The sequence below is a fragment of the Phoenix dactylifera genome, chromosome 11, assembly GCF_009389715.1.
Source record: "Phoenix dactylifera cultivar Barhee BC4 chromosome 11, palm_55x_up_171113_PBpolish2nd_filt_p, whole genome shotgun sequence".
NCBI lineage: Eukaryota > Viridiplantae > Streptophyta > Magnoliopsida > Arecales > Arecaceae > Phoenix > Phoenix dactylifera.
In genome coordinates this window covers 1,297,693-1,323,431 of record NC_052402.1, presented here as the reverse complement: position 1 = coordinate 1,323,431, position 25,739 = coordinate 1,297,693, and the positions used below count along the sequence as shown (strand labels likewise).

General features: G+C 37.1%; 3 protein-coding genes across 3 annotated transcripts; 2 read left to right on the top strand and 1 right to left on the bottom strand.

Moving 5' to 3' along the window:
• The first annotated feature begins 1,264 nt into the window (after positions 1 to 1,264).
• LOC103708350 (CMP-sialic acid transporter 1-like) lies at positions 1,265 to 8,767 on the top strand. The gene is made up of 8 exons (XM_008793237.4): positions 1,265 to 1,406; positions 2,536 to 2,619; positions 2,834 to 3,048; positions 3,220 to 3,298; positions 5,850 to 6,019; positions 6,907 to 7,093; positions 7,880 to 7,957; positions 8,073 to 8,767. The coding sequence occupies exons 1-8, from the start codon at positions 1,356 to 1,358 to the stop codon at positions 8,214 to 8,216; spliced, it is 1,008 nt and encodes a 335-aa protein (XP_008791459.1). The 5' UTR covers positions 1,265 to 1,355; the 3' UTR covers positions 8,217 to 8,767.
• A 3,862-nt stretch (positions 8,768 to 12,629) lies between these two features.
• LOC113462799 (arabinogalactan protein 41-like) lies at positions 12,630 to 14,838 on the top strand. The gene is made up of 2 exons (XM_026805131.1): positions 12,630 to 12,904; positions 14,562 to 14,838. Exons 1-2 carry the CDS (start codon positions 12,793 to 12,795, stop codon positions 14,666 to 14,668), a joined length of 219 nt encoding a protein of 72 aa, XP_026660932.1. The 5' UTR covers positions 12,630 to 12,792; the 3' UTR covers positions 14,669 to 14,838.
• A 1,904-nt stretch (positions 14,839 to 16,742) lies between these two features.
• LOC103708352 (mitochondrial carrier protein MTM1-like) lies at positions 16,743 to 24,264 on the bottom strand. The gene is made up of 10 exons (XM_008793239.4): positions 23,673 to 24,264; positions 23,174 to 23,263; positions 22,172 to 22,300; positions 21,983 to 22,042; positions 21,373 to 21,543; positions 18,418 to 18,517; positions 18,038 to 18,129; positions 17,721 to 17,870; positions 17,336 to 17,394; positions 16,743 to 17,200 (listed from the first exon to the last, which is right to left on the bottom strand). Exons 1-10 carry the CDS (start codon positions 23,916 to 23,918, stop codon positions 17,068 to 17,070), a joined length of 1,230 nt encoding a protein of 409 aa, XP_008791461.1. The 5' UTR covers positions 23,919 to 24,264; the 3' UTR covers positions 16,743 to 17,067.
• Between the last annotated feature and the right edge of the window lie 1,475 nt (positions 24,265 to 25,739).

Below are 25,739 nucleotides of genomic sequence, written 5' to 3'. Positions count from 1 at the left end.
AGAGGGTTGGTTATCACAAATCCGAAACGTGGCAGGCGATCAGTGGTCTCGACGATGCGCGCAATTTGCTAGCGTGTGCCACGCTCGTCGACAGATCATCATACGACCAATTGATCGCTCTAATTGTCGTCAAGGGCTCCATGTTGGGTTATGCGTTATGACATGAGCATGATGATAAATTCTGACCTCAAGTCCATTGGATGTTGGAACTTTGTCGTTTTCTTGCTTACAAGGCTACCATTCTTATCGCTAGTTGTTGGATTAGGTGCATCTTTCAAATGCGATCTTGGTCGCATTCGGGGAAGTGCGTGTTATGGAAAAAGAATATTTGACCAGGACAAATATGCTCAATTGACAAGCAAATTCAAGACTCTGCTTGAAATATCTCGTCTCGTCTTCTGCCACCCAACTAAGACTGGGTTTTGCATCCCAATTAAGACTAGCATCCATCTCTTGGCTCTCCATATGGATGCATGAGCGGCTAGCCAGCCGGTATATTCTTTTTAGGCAAATCTTAACTTTTAGTCTAATTTTTAGAAAAAATTATAGTGGCATCTTCTTAAGTTTGGACGTATCCCAAAGACACCCCCCTCAGCTTTAAAATGTTTAAAAATTGTTCATTCAAATTTTTAAACCATTCCACAGTGATCTTCTAGCTAACCAGTCGGCATCAAAGTTAAACTTTCCCACGAATTCGAGGGATAAGAAAATATTGTGAACAATGCCATGCCCCTTAATAAACGCGGTCTGATTGAGGTTGACCATCTTAGGAAGAATCGATGATCAAAATAACTTCTTTTTCGGACATCAACGAATATCCTTTGATTATGTGGATAAATGGAGTTCGGAGTGCTTTGAGATCTATAAGGTAGGTGATCCTTAACCATAGGCCATATTCTAAAGGTGCTCTGAGATCTATGCAACTAGATGAATGAAGGAGTTTAAAGTGCTTTGAGATCTGCATAGTATGTGATCCTCAGCTATAAGCCATATCCCAAGAATACTTTGAGATATGTGGAAAGAGTTTGGAGTGCTTTGAGATCTATGTGATGAATAGTCCTTAAATATGGACTATATACTAAGGATGTTTTGAGATCTGTGTAGATAGAGAATGAAGAAGTTTGAATGCTTTAAGATCTATGCAATAAGTGATTCATATACTAAATATGTTTTAAGATTTGTGAGGTGGATGAATAAAAAATTTGGAATGCTTTCGTATCTGCACGATGGATGCTTCTTAACTAAGGGTCCAACGTCAAAAATAGTTAAATACCCCAATATATCCCCAATATATGTATAAGCTTGTAGTAGTTAAATAAAGAACCCTTGCGGCAGAGGGGAGGCAAAAGGAGAGGATGCAGTGGTACTTCGTTGCTGCTCTTCTCACTCTCCTCACCAGCTCCCAGGTAATAATCCAAGAAAACAGAAACCCTAATAATTTCTCTCCCATCTCTCCTTTCTTTATCTCTTGCCTTTTTTTTTTAATCGAAAGCATTTCCTTCGATTTCAATCGAGGAACTAACTCTTCGGATCCGTTTCGATTCGTGTATTCTTGTAACGAGCACTTTAGGGTACGATTTCATAGCGATCGATGCATATTTTTACCTAATATGCTATCAAGAATCCAAAATCTCTTTCTATTTTGCACTTATTGGTGAGATTTGCGTGGCTGCAGTTCGATTTCTTCGCATAGATTGGTTCTGACCTCTATTCACTGTAGAAATGCCAGCCAATTACTTGGTTGCTGAGTTTCTTACACAAGTAGTATAAATCCATCATGTATGCAATTTCACATGATACCATCTCCATATTCCTTTACTCCGCGGACATTACTGCAAACAACTCGTTAGGCATGATCTTTACCAATTCCTTCTCATTTTTTGACCATCATCGATTGAAACATCGATCTCAACACTTTTATCCGGAGCTATCGTAGCCGTTTGGCAAAAAGCAATTTCGCTATATTCTGGAAGGTCAGAGCCTCGCAGAATCCCTCGTTTTGAAATTATTTACCGTGTTCGATCCCTTTCTTTTTTCAATAACTAACCTTCCTTTGTCTTTTCTATATGTTGTTTTGTCTTCTGTGGCATAGGCTGAACGTTATAGCTGCTATAGTCGTTATGGTGTAAGGCGTTTCAAATGTGCTATTTTTGTTACGTACGCTTCCCTGTCTTACCACCTATTTGATTCATACCATACCATCTGAAGAAATAAGAGTTTAACCGATTAATTGATTCATATCTAGCTTTACATATTGGTTCTTGGCTAAATCTGTAGAATTAGCTTAGGTTCTCGTGAGTACTGGGATTCTAATTAAGTACAAGAGGAATCATGAGCTTAACTTCTCTTAGAACATGTTAACATGGCGTCTATTTGAAGTACATTGTTTCATTTTATTCCTCAAAGATGGCAAAAATTATTGAAACCGATTGTAGATAATTTCTCTTTTTGGTCTTACATTGCCAATGTAGACTTAATAGAAACAAATGTCAAACTAATGTATTCTCTCTCTTGCTTTTTCTTTCCTATAATCAGGGAATCTTGACAACGCTCTCCCAAAGTAATGGCAAATATAAATATGATTATGCAACTGTTCCATTTCTTGCTGAAATCTTCAAGGTACTTCTTTCATATCAGGAGTCTTCCTTGTTTGTTCATAGCCTAATTTTTAGAAAGAACTAAAAGCACAGCATTTTAAGTGAAGATTTACTTGAACCTCGGAAAGACATCTGGGGACCGTGAGTCAGGATGTCCTGAGAAGCAGTTTCATTTTGTTTGAAAGTTAATTGTGACCTTGTGTTGCTGACATCATTTTCTTGCTTTTGAACTTCAGCTTCTGGTATCAGGTTTCCTTCTTTGGAAAGAGGGCCAAACATCTCCTCCGCCAAGAAAGACTACAGACTGGAAGAGTGTTCGTCTGTTTCCAATCCCTTCAATCATTTACCTAGTCCATAACAATGTTCAGTTTGCTACCTTAACTTTTGTGGACCCATCAACATATCAGATAATGGGTAATCTGAAAATTGTCACAACAGGGATCTTATTCAGGTACAACTTTAGGGATTTTGAAGGGTCTCAATGAAGTGAATAATTAGGTTCCAACTGAAGAATTCATTTAATGTTGGTTAGCTGGTATTGTACCATGTATAGATACAAATTAGTTTATTAGGATATTAGTTTTTGATATGATTTCTGAGTTGTTGGTTACTATGCAATTAGGTTGTTCCTAAGGAGGAAGCTGTCAAATCTTCAGTGGATGGCTATTATTTTATTAGCTCTTGGAACAACTACGAGCCAGGTTTGCTAGATACAATGGAAACTCTTTTTTTTAATCTAGAAATGGAGCTTGGGTTCCATCATACCATCATTATCGTACTTTTGGGGGTTAAAGTTTATTAGGCTGTGGTTTTGTTGCTGATTTGTTAAGCATGAAATACTGCAAGCAAACAGATAATTGTTAGTGATTTTAGTTATAAAGTTTCTTCATGGGATTGTGGATGTTCATTATGTTTTATCTTCTCACATGCTGGCCCGTAGAAGTAGTATAACAAATTCAGTTGATTTTGCATGTTCAGATTTCAAAGTCCAAACATGGTAGGTTCATCCATGCAATTTTACAGTTGATGATCATGGCAGTTAATACATTGTGCTCTATTCTGCATGTACAGCTTCTATACATCAGTATGTAATTTTGTAAATGTGTTTTGACCTTGTTATTTATTCAGTCCATAATTTCAGAATGATCTTGAATCAATTATTTATACATGCTTTCTGGTTCATATTCTGGAAAACATATATTTATTTAATTCATTTTCATTTGTTCTCAAAACTTTTGGAATGTCTAAGCACTACCCTCTGGTTTAACTGTGATTCACTGGATCAAATGGCCTAGTCTATGTTACATCTGATGGCCTTTGGTTCTGCAAGGGGATTGGTTTCTAACAGCCATTATATCCGTTATTCACTAATGCTTACTGGGTTAGTGGAAATATGAAACAGATGGAGCAAAACAAATCTGCTGACAATCAGAACCAAGCTCACTAACATTCCTCTGCTTTATGGGTAACTGTGAATCTTTAATGTACTTTTTTTTTCTATGCAGCTTCTTTGTTATCGGTCATCTGTAGCGCACTCCAATTTGGCTCTGAAATGTCCCATTCCGCACCCCCCGCCCTCTCCAAATCTCTGCATTTTACTGATAGATTTTTGGTTAAGTTATCTACTGAAGAAATTGCAACCTAGGATACCACCTTTCGCAACCAATTAATTGCCTTTGCTGATTTACCGACCCATCTTGTGCTTGTTCATCTTTTTCTTTATTTGGTTATATCAATAACTTCATACTATCTAAGATGGATATAAACATCTCAATCTAAGTGAAAGCTTTTAGACCTGGTCTTTGATGGCCTTTCCTGAGGTCAAATTGGAGATCGCCAATGACACCTAAATGGTGACCTAAGCTAATGCTAAGCTTGTGTCAAGCTTAAGCTGAACTAATCTAGAACATTGTTGTTCATATCCAATTTTTCAAGTTTTACCAAGATTTTTTTTAATCTGTGTCTGTGTATCTATAAATCATGAAGCAGAATGTCTGACTTTTCCAATTTAGACCACTGCAAGTTTGTTCTTTCAGTTTCAGGATGCTAAATGAAACCTAAATGGCATCTAGGTATCAACAGAGCTGTCTTTTAAACAGTTTTTAGCATAGATGGAAGTTTGCAGCCTCTCCTTAGCGAACGTCCTTATTTTATATGCCTTGCCCTCTCAACTTGCTCTGTTCATTGCAATTAAATTGAAATTCTATATGTCCTCCTTTTCAACTTAAAAAGAAATTGCACAAAGAATTTGGCAATAGCACTAAAAGAGGCTTCTAGAAGTTGATTTTAAGTAGCATAGAAGGCACATTTACATATCCATGTGAAACAAGCTATTATCTATGTTTCCTTAAGATAACTAATGCAAGTTGATGAAGCAATTCACACATCACAAAGGTAGGTTGTCATTTGTATTCTAACTTGACATGGTTGCACAGTTGCTGCCCTAGCTGCATGCAAACTCAAAATTAATTAGAGCATCCTTGTTTTCTTTTAACCTCTCTCTCTCAATGTGTATGGTTGCACATGCACTCTGCTTAACAGTTCCATTGCTTCAGCAACTTGTCAAATATTAGCTGAGAAGACCATGATGGACATTTATTATGTTTCAATTTATAGTATGTATCATTGTTTTTTTTTAAAAAATAATTTGTCCAAAGGATTCTCGATATCTGAATTAAGTAAAATTATTGGCCCATTACAATTTGTCAATAATACAAAACCAGGCTTCTAGAAGTTGATTTTAAGTAGCATAGAAGGGACATTTACATTTCCATGTCAAAGAAGCTATTATCTATGTTTCCTTAAGATAACTAATGCAAGTTGATGAAGCAATTCACACATCACAAAGATAGGTTGTCTTTTGTATCCTAACTTGTCATGGTTGCACAGTTGCTGCCCTAGCTGCATGCAAACTTGGAATTAATTAGAGCATTCTTGTTTTCTTCTAACCTCTCTTTCTCTCTCTCTCTCTTGCACACATGCGCACATGCGATGTGCATGGTTGTGCATGCATGCCGCTTTACATTTCCATTGCTTCAGCAACATGTCAAATATTAGTTGAGAAGACCATGATGGACATTTATTGTGTTTCAATTGATAGTATGTATCATGATTTTTTTTAGAAAAACAGTTTGTCAAAGGAATTGTCGATATTGCATTTCTAACAATGTTTTTTATCTAATTGAGTCCAACAATTACCCATTGCAGCTTTCCTCAATTATTTACGAGGAATACTTTTTTGTTCTGATGCAGGTAAAGGGTTGTGGAGAGTCTTCATGTGACTCCCTTTTCTCAGCACCAATAGAGGGATACATGCTGGGGCTCTTGTCCGCCTGTCTTTCAGCTCTTGCTGGTGTTTATACGGAATATCTTATGAAGAAGAATAATGACAGCCTTTACTGGCAGAATGTTCAATTATACACGTAGGTATCCTTATCTGCCCATCCAAAACTGTGGCATTCATTGCTTGATCTTTCAAATGCATCAAAGGAAACTCCTCAATATAATGGTTTGTCTTGAAGAACATCACTGGTTTGATTGAATTTTGCCATCTTTTGCTTTATACTAAAACAGTGTGTCAAATGTTGACACGGATCTGACTGGAATCAGATAGCTTCATTCAGACCTTTAAAAAACCAAAGAAATGATCTGAATCGATGATGTTAAATGTTCAAAACTTTAGCCTTAAATTAAGATAGGAAACATTAAAATCATACCTTCCTCCACTTCCAGAAGGCCTACACTACAAAGGCTTTCCTTTATTCTTAGGTATTGAGTCAGCCAAGACTCCTCAATATCAAATTTATTCTGCCACTCTAAACTATTATACCTACTATGATTTAAGCACTCTGATGTCAATCTTGTCACAGTGATTTCTAATTACAGTTTTTTAATTGATGTCAGCCATCTTTCCTTCTTTGAGTGAAAGAAGCAAAAAAGGACCGATAAGAAAGGCACACGACTAATTTTTCTTTTGCATAAAGTGTATCAATGTACAAATGTCTCTTTGTCTGTACACAGACACAGAGAACTGAGCGCTCTAATGCATTAAAACTCCATAAGATCACCTCTAAATGGCTCCTAGCAGCTGATTATTATAAGAAAATAAACCACCAGATGCAAATAAACTACCCCAAAAATATTATAAGAAAAAGATCACAAACAGATCTCTAATCCCAACCCTGACATGAGAAAGACACGCATCTCTAGCTATGTTAAAATTAAACATCTGGGCGTAGTTCTTTCCTTCTCAAGCACTTATCCTCGTCGTTTGTGCATGGCAGCTGATCCTTTGTTTAATTTATGTCAGATTTGGTGCAATCTTTAATATGGCATGGCTTCTTTGGGAAGATTTTAGAGTTGGATTTGAAAAGGGGGTTTTGTGGCAGCGCCTCTTTAATGGATACACAATTATGACGTGGTTGGTCATATTAAATTTAGGATCTTCTGGATTGCTGGTGTCATGGTTGATGAAATATGCAGACAATATTGTAAAGGTAATGCCACCTTTTATCTTGCTCATCTTGTCTGTCAATGTCTTTCTTTATTCCTTACTCCTATAACATCTCAATCTTCGTGATTTCAAATAACAAAAAAAACATTTTGCCTTTACAGTTCCCTATACTTTTATGCAGTTAAATTATTTGGTTGTTCTGAGTCAAAATTGAAAAATAATTGATTATGAGAGGGAAACATGCTACAAGATTAAGATGACCTGTGCTTCAAAATGTTGCAAGAGGTCATGGCCGCAGGAATCTGCAGATTTCATTCACAAATTTATTCGTTGAAATGATTTTAGTGAAATATGAATGCTCATAAATTTAATTGGACAAAGAAGGTGCAGGACAGTATGGTACTCCTGACCAAGTTTACAAAATTCAGTGAGATTTTTGACCCATAAATCTAACAGAACAAATCAGATCTTTTCAATTACCAAGACAGATAGTTGGAGTAATGTATTCCAGTCATGTTATAATTTAGCTTGCACAAATTTTTGTACACATCCATTTGCCAAAGTGGAAAATATGGTTTTGATTACATCACTTTCTTTATTTAACGAACTTTTAAAATTGAACCTAAAAATTGTCAAAAGGATTTGATCATTCTCATAAAAGCCTGACAAGCAATATGTTGGAAATACCATACATTGAGCTACTTTAAGAAAGTGTGGATATCTGTGCTCTGGTTGTTATGCCTTGTTATGAAACATAATTTTTGCCATTGTGTCTCATGATATACTAAACTCATGTTGCATTCTTCATGTCCACTCCTCAAATTTCCAGGTCTATTCAACATCGATGGCAATGCTACTTACAATGGTTTTATCAATATACCTTTTTAATATCAAGCCTACGATGCAGGTATAAGTTTACTTTGATGTTGAGACAGTTCCCGATATTGCCATATGAATTCTAAAACCAGCAGTACTTTGTGTTCATACAACTCAGTGACCGATATGTTATTTATTTCTCTCAGCTTTTCTTGGGCATTGTGATCTGCATTATGTCGATACACATGTACTTTGTGCCTGCAAATATGCTTGTAGACCTGCCAACAACATCGAAGTCAGCGTCTGACAGCCTGAGTGAAGTTGCTGTCAAGCGCACAACAGAATCGTGATCAATCCTTGCTAGTTCTCTTATTGGATGAACCAAAAATTTAGTGAGTATCTCTTGATCCCAAATGGCATTTTCCCAATACGGAATATCGACAAGCATGAAGATTTTAGTGGCAACCCCCGGCACAAAAAAAAAGAAAGTGATTCAGCAAACAAGAATACTAGCATAAGAGACGAGCAGCTTGGAGACCACATTGAAGCAAAACTTTCGAAGCCACAACATGCACAGGTTTGCACAACGTCTCCAATATCTGCAGCAGGTACGAATGAACAGATACATCACTAGAAGACTGCAGTGCTAGATTGACCATACTGCTGGTCTTCAAATCACAAACTAGTATTGTTTCTTCCCCGTTGGAATGGTACCTATTACTGTTGAATGACACAGCTGATTGTTGTCAAGAAGCTGGAAGTGTACATGTTCACTGTTGCAGTTTATGTTGCTGTTCCATTATTGCTGTAGCATTGCATTGGTTGTGAACTTCGAATTTTGACCGGAGATAACTTGGTTCACATTGTTATTCTATACTTGAGTGAAAGCCAGCTGACAAAAGCGACCCTCGTATGCCTATTTCATTGTAAGTGGGTCAGGCTGGGCGCATTCCCTTGATTTGAAATTTGGATCCCGAGCCAAATTTGCCTTTGGATGGAGCTAATATTTTTAGATGGTGGGTCCGATGTAGGTTTGGTCGGATTCAATTGTTCTATATTTATTGAGATTGGGTTCAACTCCGAGGAATCCATATCCTAACCCAATTGAAATTTGGGGTTTAGATTTGCCCATATATGGGTATAAAAGTAGTTTTCTGGCTAGGTTTGTCTGTCATGACCCTGATCCCCTTGCACCCTTATATATAAAGCTCGAGTAATGCTATCTTTCATAGACATGAAAAGTAAAGTTTCCTATATCACACTTTATAAGAGGATTAGGATAACCCTCTTAAGTAATCAAATATTGACAAAAATGGGATTTGTACTTAGATACGATACAATTATTAGGATATTTTCAGGAACTTGCAGGTTAATATCTTGACCAAAGTCGATATGAGATTCTAGTCTTGATAACCACGCAAGCTCATCTACTTCGAGCAACACAGGAAAGAAAATTTAATTTAAAAAATTTGAAAAAGACAAGAATAGGTAGTTTGAGTCAAAACTTTTGGTTGAGCCGTCGGGTGGGATGATATTTCCTTGTTCTCATCAGCTCGGTTCTGCCTGCTCTTTCCTTTCGGTAAAAAAGGAGTGCGAAACGAAGACGGAATCGGACACCAGACTTTCCAAACTCAACAGTAATAACAATCGTTTCATCAGTGGTCTTTTTTCACCCACCCCCCTCTTTCTCCTATATATACGCCCACCGGCCACCACCGTCTCTCAAAAATCTAATAAAGCTCGGAGGGAGGGAGGGAGGGAGGGAAAGGTGGCATGGAGTCCGTGATGCGGGGGAAGAAGCAGGGGTTGGTCGCCGGCCAAGCCAAAGAGAGTGCCGGCGGCGGCGATTTCTTCCAGATGCCGGTGCACTACCCCCGGTACAAGAGAGCTGACTACGAGACGATGCCCGAGTGGAAGCTCGACCGCCTTCTTACCCAGTACGGTCTGCCCGTCTCCGGCGACCTCGAGGGGAAGAGAAACTTCGCCATGGGTGCCTTTCTTTGGCCTGATAATTAATACCCATAAACGTCTCGTTTGATGCCGTGCATCCGTGCGGGAGAGACGGCTGATCTCACGAACATCAGCGTTTTTGCAAATATTTCTTTTTCTTTCTCTCTATCTTTTTTACTTAACGTGGTCGATTAGTAGTAGACTATGACTTGTTTTTTCCGCTGCAATATTTTATGTTTTGCGGTTTTAGTTGAATAGATATTTAACGAAATAAGATGTCTTTAGCCTTTAAATCTTCAGCTCTTGCTGGTTCTATTCGTTACCGATCTTTGATGACCGAGTCAGGCACTTGAATTGCTACGAAACTTGAGCGCTGAGAAGTTAGAAGCAAAGGAAAAACTTTATTTCTTCGATCTTCTTCTTCTTTTTGCAATTTAAGTTCATCGGATTGCTGAATCGATCTTCATCTGTTTGATTTGTACTGTTCATCATAATTTGGTCGGTGCCATCCAATTCAGTTGCTTTTTTTTCCCCCTTTTTTTCAAACTACTCTTTTTTGGGTGTGCCTGGAGAGGAATAATCCATGAAAACAATGGAGACCTAACTGAATTAGGATCTGGATTTATTCTGCAAATCTACCGAAACTCGTGTACAAAGGCTCATATCCCGATAGGATGTCTCACGAGACATCTCGGGTGTTGGGATAAAGACCATCCTACTATTATTCTAGCATCCTAATCAGCACATTTAGGACATTCCCTGTACCAAATGTCGAAACGGGACGTGCTGCTGCCATCCTGTCCTATGAGAAAACCAGAACAGTTCTAAGATTTAAAAGGCTTCATACTTTTGCTTAGATGAAATACCCTAAGAGTTTATTTGGTTGGGCTATGCCAGATTATGAGGTAATCTGAAAATTTTTGAGAATCATTTATCTAAAAAAAATAATTGCAGAGAAAAATAATGCTATTGAATAAATAATCCAAGTAATAATTTGTTCAATCTACTTATTAATCATTTATGGTCCATTTACATGAAGGCTACCAATGCACGGCATTTTAATAGAAATATATTTACATGAGTTAATCAATATTTTTAAATTAATTATACATGTATTAGAAAATATATTTCTTATTATAAATAAATTTCAGTATATTTTGATATATAAATAAATATATTATTTATTAACAATAGATGTATTCATAATGAATAATGTATTAAATATAATGATGTGTTTAATATTAAATATTCATTAATTATTTATTAATATTGACATATTAGTATAATATTAATATATTAAATAAATAGTATTAATTAATATATTAATGTAATTATCATATATTAATATAATATTAGTTTATTATATAATAAGATAATTAATATTAATTTTATGATATAATTAACATTATATTAATATAATACAAGTGAGGTTATTTTTTGTCATGAAATGCCAATTTTAGATTATGTTCACTCGGTGGAAAACAAATCTATTAGGGGAGGCGGTATTTGTGTTTTCTCCTATTCAAAAAAATTAAATATAGAATCCATTATTTATTTTATCTTCTCTAGCATCCATTTTTATACCAAATATGATAATTTATTATGGAATTTATTTTTTCATACCAAATTACCTCCAATCAAACAGATCCTAAATGACGAGCTCCAAGACTATAGAAAAAATTTGACTGGTAGAAGGTATTGCTTGCTTAAGAGATTCCTCGGCTACTCAAAGCTTTTCCAACATCAAATGAAAAGAAGCATTGCTGGTCTTTCACTTAAATAGCTAATTCTAAGACAAACAGAAAACCTAATACTTTCTAAAGGCAAAGTAAACGTTAAGATGATAAGGAGTCCTGCAATTCCTGATGCTCTAAACCTTTTTCCTCAACCAATCTTTGCGCTTCCATATACAAATAGCAAAATGAATGATCTAATGATAGGTGGGGAACCAAAAAATAAGAGAGAGAGAGAGAGAGAGTCTTATGGGGAAAAAAAAAAGCGTGCATATTAATCCCAAGAGGTCACACATACACACCTCTCTTACCTCACCAGACATTGTGCAATTACATACCATGGTAACAATTTCCTAGCCTTCACAGATTCAACCACAAATTATAAGAAACATGAATTGTATTTAACTTGGTTAAAAAAAAAAAAACCCTAACCAAAGTTCGCCGTTGCGATTCCAAACTTCATACTGGTACCACACTAGCGCAATATCGATACGGTACAGATTTTTTTTTCGTACCGAATGTTGGTACGCCATCCGTACCGAATAGCAATATCGAACTGATACAATACAATACATCTCGTACTGCCTGGTTCGGACCAATATGACATACCATGACTCTAACTATTTGTTTCCATAATATCTATCTATCTTGATAAAATTAATTTCTTTGGCACTACTATGAAAAATTGTAGTACTTATTTTCCAGATCTATTTTTTAGATCAAAATTAAAAAATTTTAAAAAATAGTGCTTCTAACTAAATGGCTGTGCAATACTACGCCATATATTAGGAGTTTGCAACCGTTCTTCCATCTCAATTTTTGAATTTTTTAAAAAATATTTCTTGATATATGTACTCCCCTTTGATTTAGTTTAGCCGATTCACCAAAAATAAAAATAAAAATAAAAAAGGAAAAAAAACATTTTGAGAGGCAGCGAGGCCAGAGGCATGGCTAGCGGTACACGTGCGACGAGCGGGCCGGGGAAGACGGCGGGCCCCACACTGTACCCTGCCACCCGACGCGGCGCAGCGGATCCCCCGCCGTGTCGTGTCCCCATCCCTCCGCTATAAAACCAAATCCCCTTTCTTCCCGAGAGCTCGGTGGGAAAAGAAAAGCAACGAGGGCTTCGCGGAAATCTCTCTTTCTCCTCCTCGCGGCGGAGGGCTTCCTCTCTTCGTCGAACGGGGGAGAGAGAGATCGACGGTCAGTTAATTGGTTTTCCTTCCTTTACTATCTAATCGAGATGGCACCGATCTCTAGGGTTTCGTTCTCCGTAGCCGTCGCGGCTCTCGTCTTCGCCGTCGTCTTCCCGGCCGTCCAGGCTCAGGCCCCGGCCCCGGCGCCGACCAGCGATGGTAAAACTCAACCCCCCCCCCCCGGGCGGCGCGCCTCTTTGATTCTCCGATCTTTCTTTCCTTTGCGTAGATTTTCGCTGCTTTTATGATTTTTTGGTTTAACAGCAGAGATTTTATCATCTCGTTGAGATTTTTAATTGGGGTAGTAATCCTGACCAAAAGAATCTAGTTCCTTCGGGATGAATTTTGCTTGAATTGGTTTTGCTGGTGTGGATTTCGGGCGGATTCCAGGGCGAGGTTACAAGCCGAGCGCATGTCTCTTTCTTCGATGATGTCCTCTATTTGTCCTGATTTTGCATTAAAATCTCTTCTTTTCAGAAGTCGTGATAATATTGTCATCTTCTGGATGCTTGGAGTCCAAAAGTGGATGCGTTAATTAATTTAGTATGCTAACTCGTATTCTGGATATTGGTTTCTGGATATTGTATTTGAAATAACAAGGATTTATTTGAACCACAAAGAGCATAAGATCCCTAAAGAATTTTGATTATGGTATGGTATTATTAAATTTAGAGCCTGCTTGGCATCGTTGTTGTTTTGGTGTTTTTGTTTTTAAACAAATTAGCGAAATGTCATATTAGAGATTGAGGATGAAAATAGCATTTCCACAAAACTCTTGCTATCCCCTTGCTTTTGTCTTCCGCTCTTTTTTGGAAGCAATAAGTCTTTGCTTCCAAAAGCTCCAAAGATTTTACAAATAATTTGGAAAAATGAAAGAGTTTCATCGTACATGTTGTTCAGTTTAGGTCATTTTTATTCTTGCATTTTTAGAATCAGAAACAGAAAACAAGAGCAATACTAAACAAGCCCTTATCATTCAGATGGTGAAAGGTTTTGCTAGGATGTTCATTTCCCTGCTCCAGGATATTGCCACGATGTACCAAAGTTCTTGACATTTTTTATTGTTCCCAAAGTAGTATGTATGTTCTTTTGCTAATTTTAGGTTTTGGAAATGTAATAACTTTTGATGTGGAAGGCAGGGTTGGCACCAGGCTTCCACTATTCCTTGCTTCTGGTTTCACTCGTTTCTAAAAACAAAATGAATGATCATGCAAAAAAATCATGAACTATTTGGGGATTTTCAATGTCCTCCCGAACTTTAATTTCATGCAATCATGTCATCGAACTTTGAAATTCGTTCAATTCGGACCTTAGCTATGAATTCCGTCTGTGATGAAATTGTCGCATGACCAGCTTATATGGCAAAAGAGAATGATGTCTGGCATCACGTGACAAGTCCATCATGACAGCCAAGGGTCCAAATTGAATGAATTTAAAAGTTCGATGATATGATTGTACATAATTAAAGTTCAGGAGGAAATTAAAAAAACCCCTAAGTAGTTCAGTGTTTTTTACATGATTATTCCAAAACAAAAATAAGTCTTTGCTCTGAAGCCTCTGAAGATTTTAAAAAATAATTTGAAAAAGCAAAAGGGTCTCATAGCACACGTCTGGCTCCATATATTTTTTCTTCTTGGATGTTTGAAAAAAAAGAAACAGAAAAAGAAAGCATTACCGAAAGGACCGTAAGCATTCTCATGCCATGAAATGAATCCAAATGCAGCTAACCTAAATGTATTGAGATATGAGTGGTTTTGCTCAGTGTGAATGCCTGATTTTTTCAGTAAATTGATTCTGTTTTCATACTTGTTGGCAGGAACAGCTATCGACCAAGGTATTGCCTATGTGCTGATGTTTCTGGCCCTGGTCCTCACCTACCTCATCCACCCCTTGGATGCCTCCTCTCCCTACAAACTCTTCTGAGCCTGCTGCAGGGCTGGATTCATAGTGAGCGAGGGGAGAGGGTGAGGGAATCTGGTTGTTGAAATGCTTGATAGATGTATGGGAATGCATCATGTTGTGTTATGTGGATTTGTGGTTGGATAACTTTTAGTGGTATCATCAGGATTTTACCATCCCCTCTTTGCCCCTTATTTCTTTCTTATCAGTGCTTCTGTTTGTGGCTATGTATATATATCTGTTTCACTTTTTGGCTAGCTGCTTGAACTCCTAAGAGCAGGCAAATTGAACTTGAAGTGACAATTAAATTTAAAAAACAAGCTAAACTAATGGACAACTTTCATGGACAATCCATACAAACAGACTTGGTGTCTGACGTAATTGCTATTAGGGTGAATGGGCCCATGGGTAAAAAATTAATTGAGGTTAAAAATAGTCGCCATCATAAGATTATATAGTGGATACGACAACAGCTCTGGAGGCCTTCTGTTAATATATAACGATCGGTAGATATTATCCTCTCATTCTGTTCATTATATAGCATAAATAACAAATGCTATTGGACATATTCATAACTCTTTTCACTAAATTAATCCGTTCTCCTTTTGAATAAATTAATGTGTTCTCTAAATTAAATCATCATGTTAAATGAATAGCTATGCTCTTTAGCTATATTTTTAGAATTTTTCAATTATCGACTGTTAGTCTCCATTTTAACTTTTAACAGCCATCGATGTCAACTAGCCTTCACGCGATAAGGAATGTTTGGTATGGCTCGCTGCAGTCTGTCTAAATGAGCTATTTGTATACTAACTAGTTTTTATTAGAAAGAAAGAAGAAAAACGTTTAATTTTTCTGAAAAATATGAAAATAAGATTTTAAATTTTTTTCCCTTTTATTAATTTTTTATTTATACTAGTGGAATCTATCTTTACAAAACTTGGACTGGATTCTTCTTTATTGTTGAAAAATATTATAGTTTTACCAATAGTTATGACTAGTAGAAATTACAACCAAAAAAGCTAAAATCTTATAAATTTCTATATCATTTTTATCTTCAATCACTTTATTTAATTCTTTATGTATTGTAATTTATATCTGATCAAAATCTTTTTTAACAAAAAAAAAATTATTTTGATAGGCTTACTTGAAGGCCTATATATGGTAGTATGGTCCCGGTCTTTGGATAGTTATGATGCGCGATTCAGTTTTTAGTACAACGGATCTTACCTTCAAACCCCATTTGTAGCTATTCAATATGTGATCCACAACGGAATTTATATCCCTCCTAGGTGGTATATACCATGCACGGCTATCCTTCTCCACTTATTTCCCGCCAAGTACCTTTTTAAACCTACCAACCAAAGAACCCACTGAAAGACCTTACAACTAATTAAGAACAAATGACAACCCTTAGAACTCATAGAGAGCAAAACCTTTCACATTCGAGGCTTGAGACAGCCCTTTACAAACCCCAGTAATTTTTTACCCAAAAATAAAATAAATAAAATCCACCGAGGTTTCTCAGCCAGGTGCATAAACACTCTCCGATGAAAAACATTAAATCTCGAAGGTAACATATTGATTATTCGTGCCATGAACAAAATCCAAATATCATCAAGGCCTATTTGAACATGAACATCATAGCAAAATAATATAGAAAAATGTAGCATGAATAATAGCAAGAGAGACTTTGTGGAGGAAAATTTAAAAATGTAAAAGAAAGCCACGAAGATCCAAACATGGTGTAACAACCCAGAACCTCATCCAAAATAACTAGCCAAAAAATATTTTTGAATTCTTTAATCCTCTATAAGTATCCAAGATCTCCTCGACGAATAACCGATGTGGAACTAAACACCTAGCCGCACGGGTCCTCACACATGAAGAGCCACGTGGTACCAGAAAAAAACATACAAACACCTGTTTCTGATTTTTTAATACCTAAATTGACCTCAAAAGGAAAAAGTTTTCTAGAAGCATTTGCATGAGTTCCTCTGAACATTCTTGTTTTCGGACTCACTCTCATTTAAGTGCATTTAGATGAAATTTACCATGACAAGAAAACAGTTGTTGATCTCGGGACAATATGCAAACCTCGAGGCAAAATAATGAAAATTTATGAAAGGGGAGCGAGAAAAAACAATGTTAGTCTCTGCAATTTAACCTCCAAAAAAAATAGAGTTGCATCTCATTGTGACTAATGAAATGCTTACTACTTCAACAAAAATTGCACACAAACGTTTTGCATGCTCGAAAGATGCAAAAGCACTTCTGATGGCATCTCATTTGCTCTCAATCAGGATAGTTTTTTTCTGACCTCCCCAACAATGTGAAAGGCAGCATGGACTGCATCAATGCCATCCCCCTTTGTAGTTCCACAGAAGAAAGGGCAGACTTTTCATAGATAACCAAATACCTTCTCATGCCTTTATGTGTCTTTGATGCAAAACATACTTGACAACTTCATAAAATGAAACAACAATGCCTACAGAAGGTCCAGCTCGTCCAACTCGTGGGCCGACACCTGTGAAGAGACCCTTCAGTCCTCTATCCCTGCAAGGATTTAAGTGTGTCACGTAAACTCACCTTCTTAGTGGTCTTCAAATGCGGTGCTTGCATCATCAAGCACCTTTTTTTATTTTTCTTTAGGGAATGATCAAATAGTGAATATATGAATACCAGACTTACCTCCACATCTCCACTAAGGTTTGCCTTGTGGTCATTTTTAGTGCCCTTGATGGATCCTTCTGAAAAATGAATGAACAAATAGAACTAATTAGTAAATAAAAAGGATCAAGTATGTGGATTGAGAAAATGATTTTGAAGTTATAAGTCAAAACTTCAGAGTCAAAAAAAGCAAATGTACAGAATATAAAATTAAAGAATTTGGAAGCAAATACAATCCAATCTCAAATGACAAAAAACAAATCTTATTTCCAAAATATTAAAAATAAATGAATAGTGATCTATAACAGGTCTGCTTAATATCTTAGTCAAACCCTCAACCCTAAAACCAGTATAATATGACAAATGAAAACTATAAGATACATCAATAGGATGTCCAAGGGCATACCTCGATTTGTCTTCGAGTTTTTGCAACATCAAGAGGACATGTAGCCGCAGCAGCAAGGCTACCTGCTACAAAACCAGCCGAAAAGTTTGCTCCTAATATACTAGATGCATTGCCTTCCTCACCAACTAGTGCAAGTAATCTTCTTCGAATCTTCATAAAAAAGTGGACAAATATGAATAATGAATAGATTACAAAACCATGTAGCTAGTGCTAAACAAGAAATAACAGCTACACATAAGATACAAAAAACCATCTGTATCCACAAGGGCCGGTCAAAGAAGTAGCACCAACTTGATTTTTTTAAAATGAAACCTCACCGGCTCTAGAGTTGACCAGCATATAGCAGAAAAAGGTACATCACGGGCAAGTTGTGCTCCCACACCCATCCACAGAATGCGATAGCTTTGCACTGCTTGCAATGTTATACAACCTCCATTCAACCATCACATGATTTCACAATGGCATGGCTAATGCTAACTAAAGATACCGGAATAAATCATATAATAGATAAATTTGCCAGTTGAAGCTCAACAGGGCCAACTTCAATCGGTGGCACAAAGTGAAGTTGTTGATACCAAGTACAGGAATGTATGGTTTTAGAGTGAGCTTGCATTTTTTTTAAATTTTTGTCAGGTAGTTTTCCAATCTTAATTATAAGCTTGCATATCTGATAATCACAAGAAGAAAATTAACATACAGTTTTGATGGTTATTTGTACTCCTGTGAGGGGATAGAACCCCAAGTAATGTTTTCCACATTCCCGGGGGCTTTGCTCCATTTCGGAACTCTTTATATGCCTGTTATCAGTAAAGCAAGTAATTAGTCAATAAGATGATTATCTTGCAGCAAACTATTAGACATTTTAACAGATGTCAGATAAAAAGAAAAACAAAGGTCCGAAGTACACCACATATTCAAACATATGGATCCTAATTCAGCCTCCATAGCTCAAGCATAAATGTCATTCTTTACAAAGATTATGTAACAAATATCCTGAAGTATTTATTAGCAAAATTACATAACACTGTTATAACCACAGCCCACTGTATAAATACATTCCATAACCTTTTGTGTTGGTTATTTACATGTGTTCTAAATTCACCAATGACCATCAGGTTCAAGCATTAGTTTAGTTGGAGTATAGACACAATTCTTGAGCATCTTAGTAGGCAACTTTACCAAAAGACAAATAGTCCTCAAGAACTTCATGATCATAAAAACACAAAAATAAGAAGCCTTATCCCACTTTAAAACTACTTCCATGAGATGGCATTGCTTTGCATAAGATGGACTGTCACTATTGATACTACTTCACAAGTGGTAACCAGATGTTATCAGACATGGGAGGTCAAGCCATCTCATGAAACGGTATCAGCACAGAGGTTACATCTTTGTGGCACATCTGCCAAAGGCAACCTTCTTACGATCCAGTTAACATGTTCAGATTTTTTTTCCCTTGCTGGATCTCTTTTATTATATCCAAGTCTTGTTCACAATCCTTGATAAGCAAATGCACTCTTCATCAAAATTTCAGGATTTCCAGTCTTCCATTCATGACATAGGTTGTCTTATAATCACCTAAATCTTGTCTTATGGCATGTCCTCTTTTTTTTTTTTTGCGTGTGTGCATGCTTTTCAACACTTGCCTTCATATCATCACAAGGGATATTCAATTGAAGTCACAATGCCATACAGTGTGCTCCAGTTGAATAAGTGATATTTAGAGATCAAGATCATGGGGAGAAAGATGTTGAGCACTTGAACATCACGAATGTATCTCCAGTACAACATAAAATTTGTGCATTTTAAATGGTTGCATGCACATAGGACAAAGCGCAGTAGCAGTTCTTTAATTGAATTGAACAAAAGGGGGTTTGTATCAAAGTTGACTCACAAAACCCTACTAGGTTATGGCAACAAAAGCACTATTTCATTTGCCATGGAAGTAAAACAGACAATTTATGATAATTTGTTTGTGAAACAATAATGGAGCAAAATACGATGCAAACTATTCTAGTCAATGCCAGTAATGCAGTACCCTACAATGTCATGATTCAAGATCTCAATCAGTATCGACAGGATCAACTTGATCCTATATCTAAGATTAGCTAACATTTAGCTCACAGAACTTGAACAATAACCCACAACTTCAACAAAATCCTTCTAATGAAGATGTTCTAATTGATCCCGGTAATCTAACCTAACTTAGCATGTCATGATTCAGTATTGGGATCAGTATTGACAAGATTGACTTGATCACATATCTAAGCTTAACTAATTTTTAGCTTGCAAAACTTGAACAACAAACCACAATTCGAAAAGATCCCTCGAGGGAAGACAAATCAATCAAATAATGACTCATTGGAGGAGGAGGAGGAGGAGAGTTAAGAAAAGGTAGAAATGTGATGCTTATGATCTTTTCTTATATATGCGAGTTGCTCTCTTAATGAAATGGCTGGAACAGTCATATAGAGCTTTTCTGATGACCAAAATATTTTTTTTACTCTGGCTAACCACAGACTCAAAAACATATCAAATAAAAAGTTAAAGCTATCAGATGAGTGAAAGAAAGACATCTTTTAAGTATCTTACACTATCAGACTGCCCATGGTCAATTATTGGACTAGATGCATACGAAATTAAACAAGCTTGCACTTTCCTAGAAGGGAAGTTGTGGTAATTGAGATTTGCTTGGACAAAACTTGTAATGACCTTAGAACTCAACTAAAAAGATTAACCATAAGCTATTATTTGAGTTTCTTAGTCCTGTATAAGTATCTAAGATCTTGTCAGAAAATAAACAATGTAGAACAAAGTATACGCCCGCATGGATCCTCACAGACTCCCCTCGTTAAGGCCTTGGCACCCTGTTGGATTAAGGGTCCAAACCCAATCACAAACACCATGTTCAGCCCATGGCCAATCCCAAAAGAGCTCATGTTGCAACTTCCCCTAGTCAACATGGGATGTTGGCCAGGTCCACTCTGATACCATTTATAATGACCGTGGACCTCAATTAAAAAGGCTAGCCACAAGGTATTTGATTTCTTGGCTCTATATGGGTCCCCAAGATTCCACTAACATATAACCGCCGTGTGACCAAACACGCCCGAACAAGTCTTTACAAAATTGTCGTATTATAAGTTACTTGAAAGCGTCTTAAGTAGTTTGTCTGAAGAAAAACCAACGAAGACCATAATACACATATTATCATCCAAGATGGCGGTATAAAATAGAAGTTGCAGAGGATAATGTTGGGATTGTCTTACATTCAATCCTTATCCCCGAGCCAAAGACACGTTATATTTGACCAAGAACAAGTATTGTTATGTTAGTCCATTGGCAGCCTGCAATAACATATCGATAGTAGCCCTTGATATGAAAGTTTAGCCAATTAAGAATCTAATCATGACCTCAAATAATTGGGATAAGGCTTGACAAATTATGGTTATAGTTAATGTACTTATGTTTGGATGGTAAGATAAAAGCAAAACTCATCTAACATTTCTTGGATCAGAGGACTGTTAAAGATTTCAAAATCTAGTACAAACTTTTCAACAACCGAAGTACTAAATATGAAGAATATGGTAAAATTGCAACTTAATTCATAAGATGATAGTGAATACTAAACATTCAAATATGAAATTGATACCTGCATGCGTGTTCTTGCCAACTCAATAGGAGAACAAGTTATGCATGCTAACGAGCGTGCAAGTGAGCCTGCAACTAGTGGGCCATATGGTGTCAAATTAGGAGCATTACATGCTGTGAATTGTTCAATCCAATTGCGGAATATGTCATAACATGGTAAGTAAATCCCGACCTGTTAACAAATAAGAAAATAATATTAGAAAGAGAAGTTCCAAATAAACAAGTGCACCTTAATTTATTCAAACTAAGTACAATCCATTAAGCAAGGCATAAACAGAATGGTAGTTGTAATTTTAAGCACAAAAGTATACATAGTCTGCATACAAAGTAGTTTTCAATTCCACTGCCTGAAAATAAAATCATTTTGGAAAGAGAGTTTTGTTATAGCGAAAAAAAGATCCACTTCATTTCTGCGAAAAAAAGAGGTCACTTTTAGTTACTTTTGCAGTAAACATGTCAATTTCTATGCTTGATATTTTGAAATTGAAAGATGACATGGGGATTTGAGGGGGACTTAATAATATATACAAAAGTTCTTCAATCAAAGGAAAAAGGGTCAATAACATAGTAAAACCTACTATCCCCAAAGAACATAAGAAATGGAAACTTACGGTTGGTACAGCTAACGCTAGTGCTGCATTTGTGCCCCTCCACAATCTACGAAATCCTTCCTGCATTTGTGCCATCAAATTAAATTATTATAAGCAGAAAAAAATGGTGCAAAGAACTAAACCATGGTAAACATATAAGAAGAATGACGAAATGATAATCAAACAGAAGCTAAAGGGATAATATCTTACTTGTCTAACAACTTTATAGAATACATCCATTGTTCCCTTGTATTGAAAACAATCAGGAGGGCAGACTGGTCCGCTACCAAATATTCCACCACGAGCACATGATGGAAAGCATCTGATATCTGAAAGTATCTAAACAGCATTAACAGAATTCAGTTTATTGCCACAAAGTCAATGAGCCAATAAAAAATGCAAAAAAAGAAAAAAAGGCCATTCATGAAATTATAAATGTACAAAAGCAAACCAAATCTGGAGAGCTAAGGTGAAAAAAATAAGAACAGTGTTGCACAGATACACATAATTTTTGGCCACAAAGCTACAGTGCAAGCTCCAGAGGCACAACTCTCCATACACTTTATCGTGATAATAAGAGGACTGGTAGGTAAAAGTAATTAGGCAAGAAAAGATGCATGGAGCATAAATGAAAAAGGTCAGTCAAATCACATGAGAATTAAATTGCACAATGGACAGATATTCTAAACTTAATTCTTTTTACAATCAGCGCATATTATACATAGCTCAAACTAAAACAGATGATAGAAGATGCGGGTTTTCTCCCTTCAACTTGTAAATAACCCTCTTGCTAACTATGACCGTTGCTCTTTTAGAGACATTCCCACTTCCCACCCATGATCATCCTACTTAAGGTGGTTGCTCAAGCAAAACCCTACCTATTTTTTATGCTCTTAGTTTAAGTACCAGATGAAGGTTTCTCATATCGTTCAAATTGATCAAAATATTTACATCCTAACGCTCAAAAAAAATTTCTTGGCCTAACCACCAATAAAAGCAACTATGATTTTATTATTATCTAATACACAGGAAAAAAAAAACTTGTTTAGGGTTTTGAATTCTTTTCCCAGGTTGTTAATCATGATTTTTCTCTACATCCTCAAGACAAATCTCAACCAATAACTGATCCTCTAAATTTAGTTATGAAAAGTTCTGGTCGTCAGTTCATGCATGCATCTAATTTACACAAAAAAAGAGGGGCTGACTCAGTACCGTATTCGGGCCAAAGGGAGCCATTTGCCTTCCATACTGATGCTGTGAAGGATAATATGGAACTCCAACCGCTTGGGCTTGTAACCTCGTCTGAAACAAAGAGACCAGCAGGCTTGTCAACCATCGAAGCAAAAGTATATATAATGAGAGAAAGAAGAAGAAAGACAAGATCTTCCAAAAAAAAAAGGGATTATATCAATATCCAAAGAAAATTATATTAACTTCGATAAAATCCACAAAGCCGCAAAAATATTCAAGCAAAATGTTACAGACAAACATCGATCTTCTCCAGGCAAAAGAGAAAGATAAAAACAGGACGAAGATTTGCTAAAATATACAAGATCGATGAGATTCAATCAACTAGCTCCCTCCCCAAATTTGGTATAAATAGATCAACAAAATGCACGAAAAATAAATCTCTTAGAGCTCCACAAACTATCAAAATTTATACCAATTAATAAGAGAACAAAAAGGCTGCGGTTGACACATCTAGGTTTACCTTCGCCACATCGAGAGGATTCATAAGAATCGCGGAAAGAAAAGCGGCCCCCGCGGCAGAGAGCGCCCGCCCCCCAAATCCCATATTAGAATCGGAATACGCCGACCGCCGGTGAGGCGGAGAAGACGGCGAAGCGTCCGACCTCGAGATGCTGGCGGCCCCGTCGAAATCCACGCTCGCCGCCGCGCTCATCCCAGGAGGCAAGCTATGCCTCGACGGCCCCACCGTCCCCACCCCGGTCTCCATTCTTATCCAAACCCTAGCAAAAGAGTCGGTTGAGCCAAAAGAACAAGGAAGGCCCGATAGGTATCGCTCTCCATCCAAGGAAGGGGAGGAAGAGATCTATTCGGGTGAAGATTCGTATCAAATTAGGATTGGATTTTCTCCATCTAAGGAAGGGGAGAAAGAGATGTAAGATTGGTATCAAATTAGGATTGGATTTTTAGTTTTAGAGAGAGAAAGGGCTGGGGAAAGGAAAGAGATGGAGAGGGAGGAGGAGCGAAAAGCAAGGTGTGAGAACACCAGGGAGCACACGACTCATCCCATGCCCACTTTTTAGGAGAGAAGAAGAAAGGACCTCCTTGCTTCTAGAAATACGTCTTTCCAAAAATGAACCAAAGGTTAGATCGTTGCTCATTATACCGGAGATATTTTACGGACCTAGCAGCCCTCTATTCTTTTTTGGTTTATGTAATCTTCTTAATAGTGATGCAATTGGCTATACTCATGCTAGAGGAGTATGAGCAGCTGATGTACCCAAAAAAAACAAAAGAATGCCATCCTCTGGGTACCCCCACTCTTGATTATTTTGAGGTGAATTTTGATGGAGGCATAGCAGAGATGACACCTCTGAGGATATGGGTTTGTAATCAGGGACCATGGAGACAGATTTATTGCAGCTAGAGGGCGGAGCATGCCAGATCTGACCGTAGTGGGAGCGGAGCTACGGGCAGCCTAAAAGGATATTTTGTATGCGAGACAGGTGCTGGAGGCCGACAACCTATTCCTCAAGAGCAACTCCTCCACGGTGATTGATTGAATTCGAAGAGCGAACATGTACGAAGATCGCTACCCATTGATACGGGACTCATGCAAATTGGTGCGGGAGTTGATCTCCTGCCATATAGCTCATGTGTATTGGAAGGCGAACAGTGCAGAATGAGTGAGTTTGAGAAACATAAGTGATAGGAATTAGTGTGTCTGATGTGAGAGCGTAATGGCCTTTAAATTATCTTGATCCGTTGTCAAATTACACAGCAGCTGATCCCAGTGATTTTTAAGGTACAAAGAGAACTTTAACAATGTATATATATATTTTTTTCCATTTAATTCCAACCACCTAGTGAATTTGTGTTTTTTTTTTTTAATGAGAAACCTTATGAATTAGATGAGGTCCAAAGTAACTTAAACTTCTGCCACATACCTCAGTAATCAGAATTTCCTACAACAAGAGCTTTAGAGGATATACACTGAGCCAAATTGAGAGGATTAGGTTAACATGACTGCTTGATTTTTTCGAACTCACTCAACTTACTTATCTTCAGACAAATCACAGTTAACACATAAAAACTTCTATTTTTTCGCTAAGGAGCAGAAAAATTTTCATATTAAATAATCAAAATATACTGTTTTTTAACCCAAAAGCTGTGATGATTGTATCAATCACAGATCATTGAAACAACTGAGTGCCATTTCTTAACCTAAACCTAAAATAGATGGCGGGGATGTTTGTTCTGGGTGGTTTGTGACTTGTGATGGATGTTAAATTCAAAGAAACCAGAAAAGGCAACTGAAATAGAATAAAACCAATGGACACAACCTCTCTTTCTTGTTACCAGTATTCTTCCTTCTTCCTTCGCCACAGAAGAAAAGATCCAAGAAGGGGGGAAGAAAATGAGGACTCACACCCTCTTGTTCCTTTTGGCCATCATTGGTTGCATTCTGAAAGGGTCGTTGGCCCACAGGAATCACGTCGTTGGAAGTAGCTTGGGGTGGACTGTCCCCCCTAACAAGACCTTCTACCAGGATTGGGCTCGGAGAAGGCAGTTTGCTGTGGGAGAGAGACTG

Bases quoted from the DNA above. Each gene is read 5' to 3' on its own strand.
- LOC103708352 (XM_008793239.4), bottom strand. From the start codon at position 23,918: ATGGAGACCGGGGTGGGGACGGTGGGGCCGTCGAGGCATAGCTTGCCT. The intron at 21,544-21,982 runs GTAAGTTTCCAT...ATTTGTTAACAG, and splicing joins TAGCGTTAGCTGTACCAACC to GTCGGGATTTACTTACCATG. The intron at 17,871-18,037 runs GTGAGGTTTCAT...TTTTTTATGAAG, and splicing joins GCTGGTCAACTCTAGAGCCG to ATTCGAAGAAGATTACTTGC.
- LOC113462799 (XM_026805131.1), top strand. From the start codon at position 12,793: ATGGCACCGATCTCTAGGGTTTCGTTCTCCGTAGCCGTCGCGGCTCTC. The intron at 12,905-14,561 runs GTAAAACTCAAC...ACTTGTTGGCAG, and splicing joins CCCGGCGCCGACCAGCGATG to GAACAGCTATCGACCAAGGT.
- LOC103708350 (XM_008793237.4), top strand. From the start codon at position 1,356: ATGCAGTGGTACTTCGTTGCTGCTCTTCTCACTCTCCTCACCAGCTCC. The intron at 1,407-2,535 runs GTAATAATCCAA...TCCTATAATCAG, and splicing joins CTCTCCTCACCAGCTCCCAG to GGAATCTTGACAACGCTCTC. The intron at 3,049-3,219 runs GTACAACTTTAG...CTATGCAATTAG, and splicing joins ACAACAGGGATCTTATTCAG to GTTGTTCCTAAGGAGGAAGC.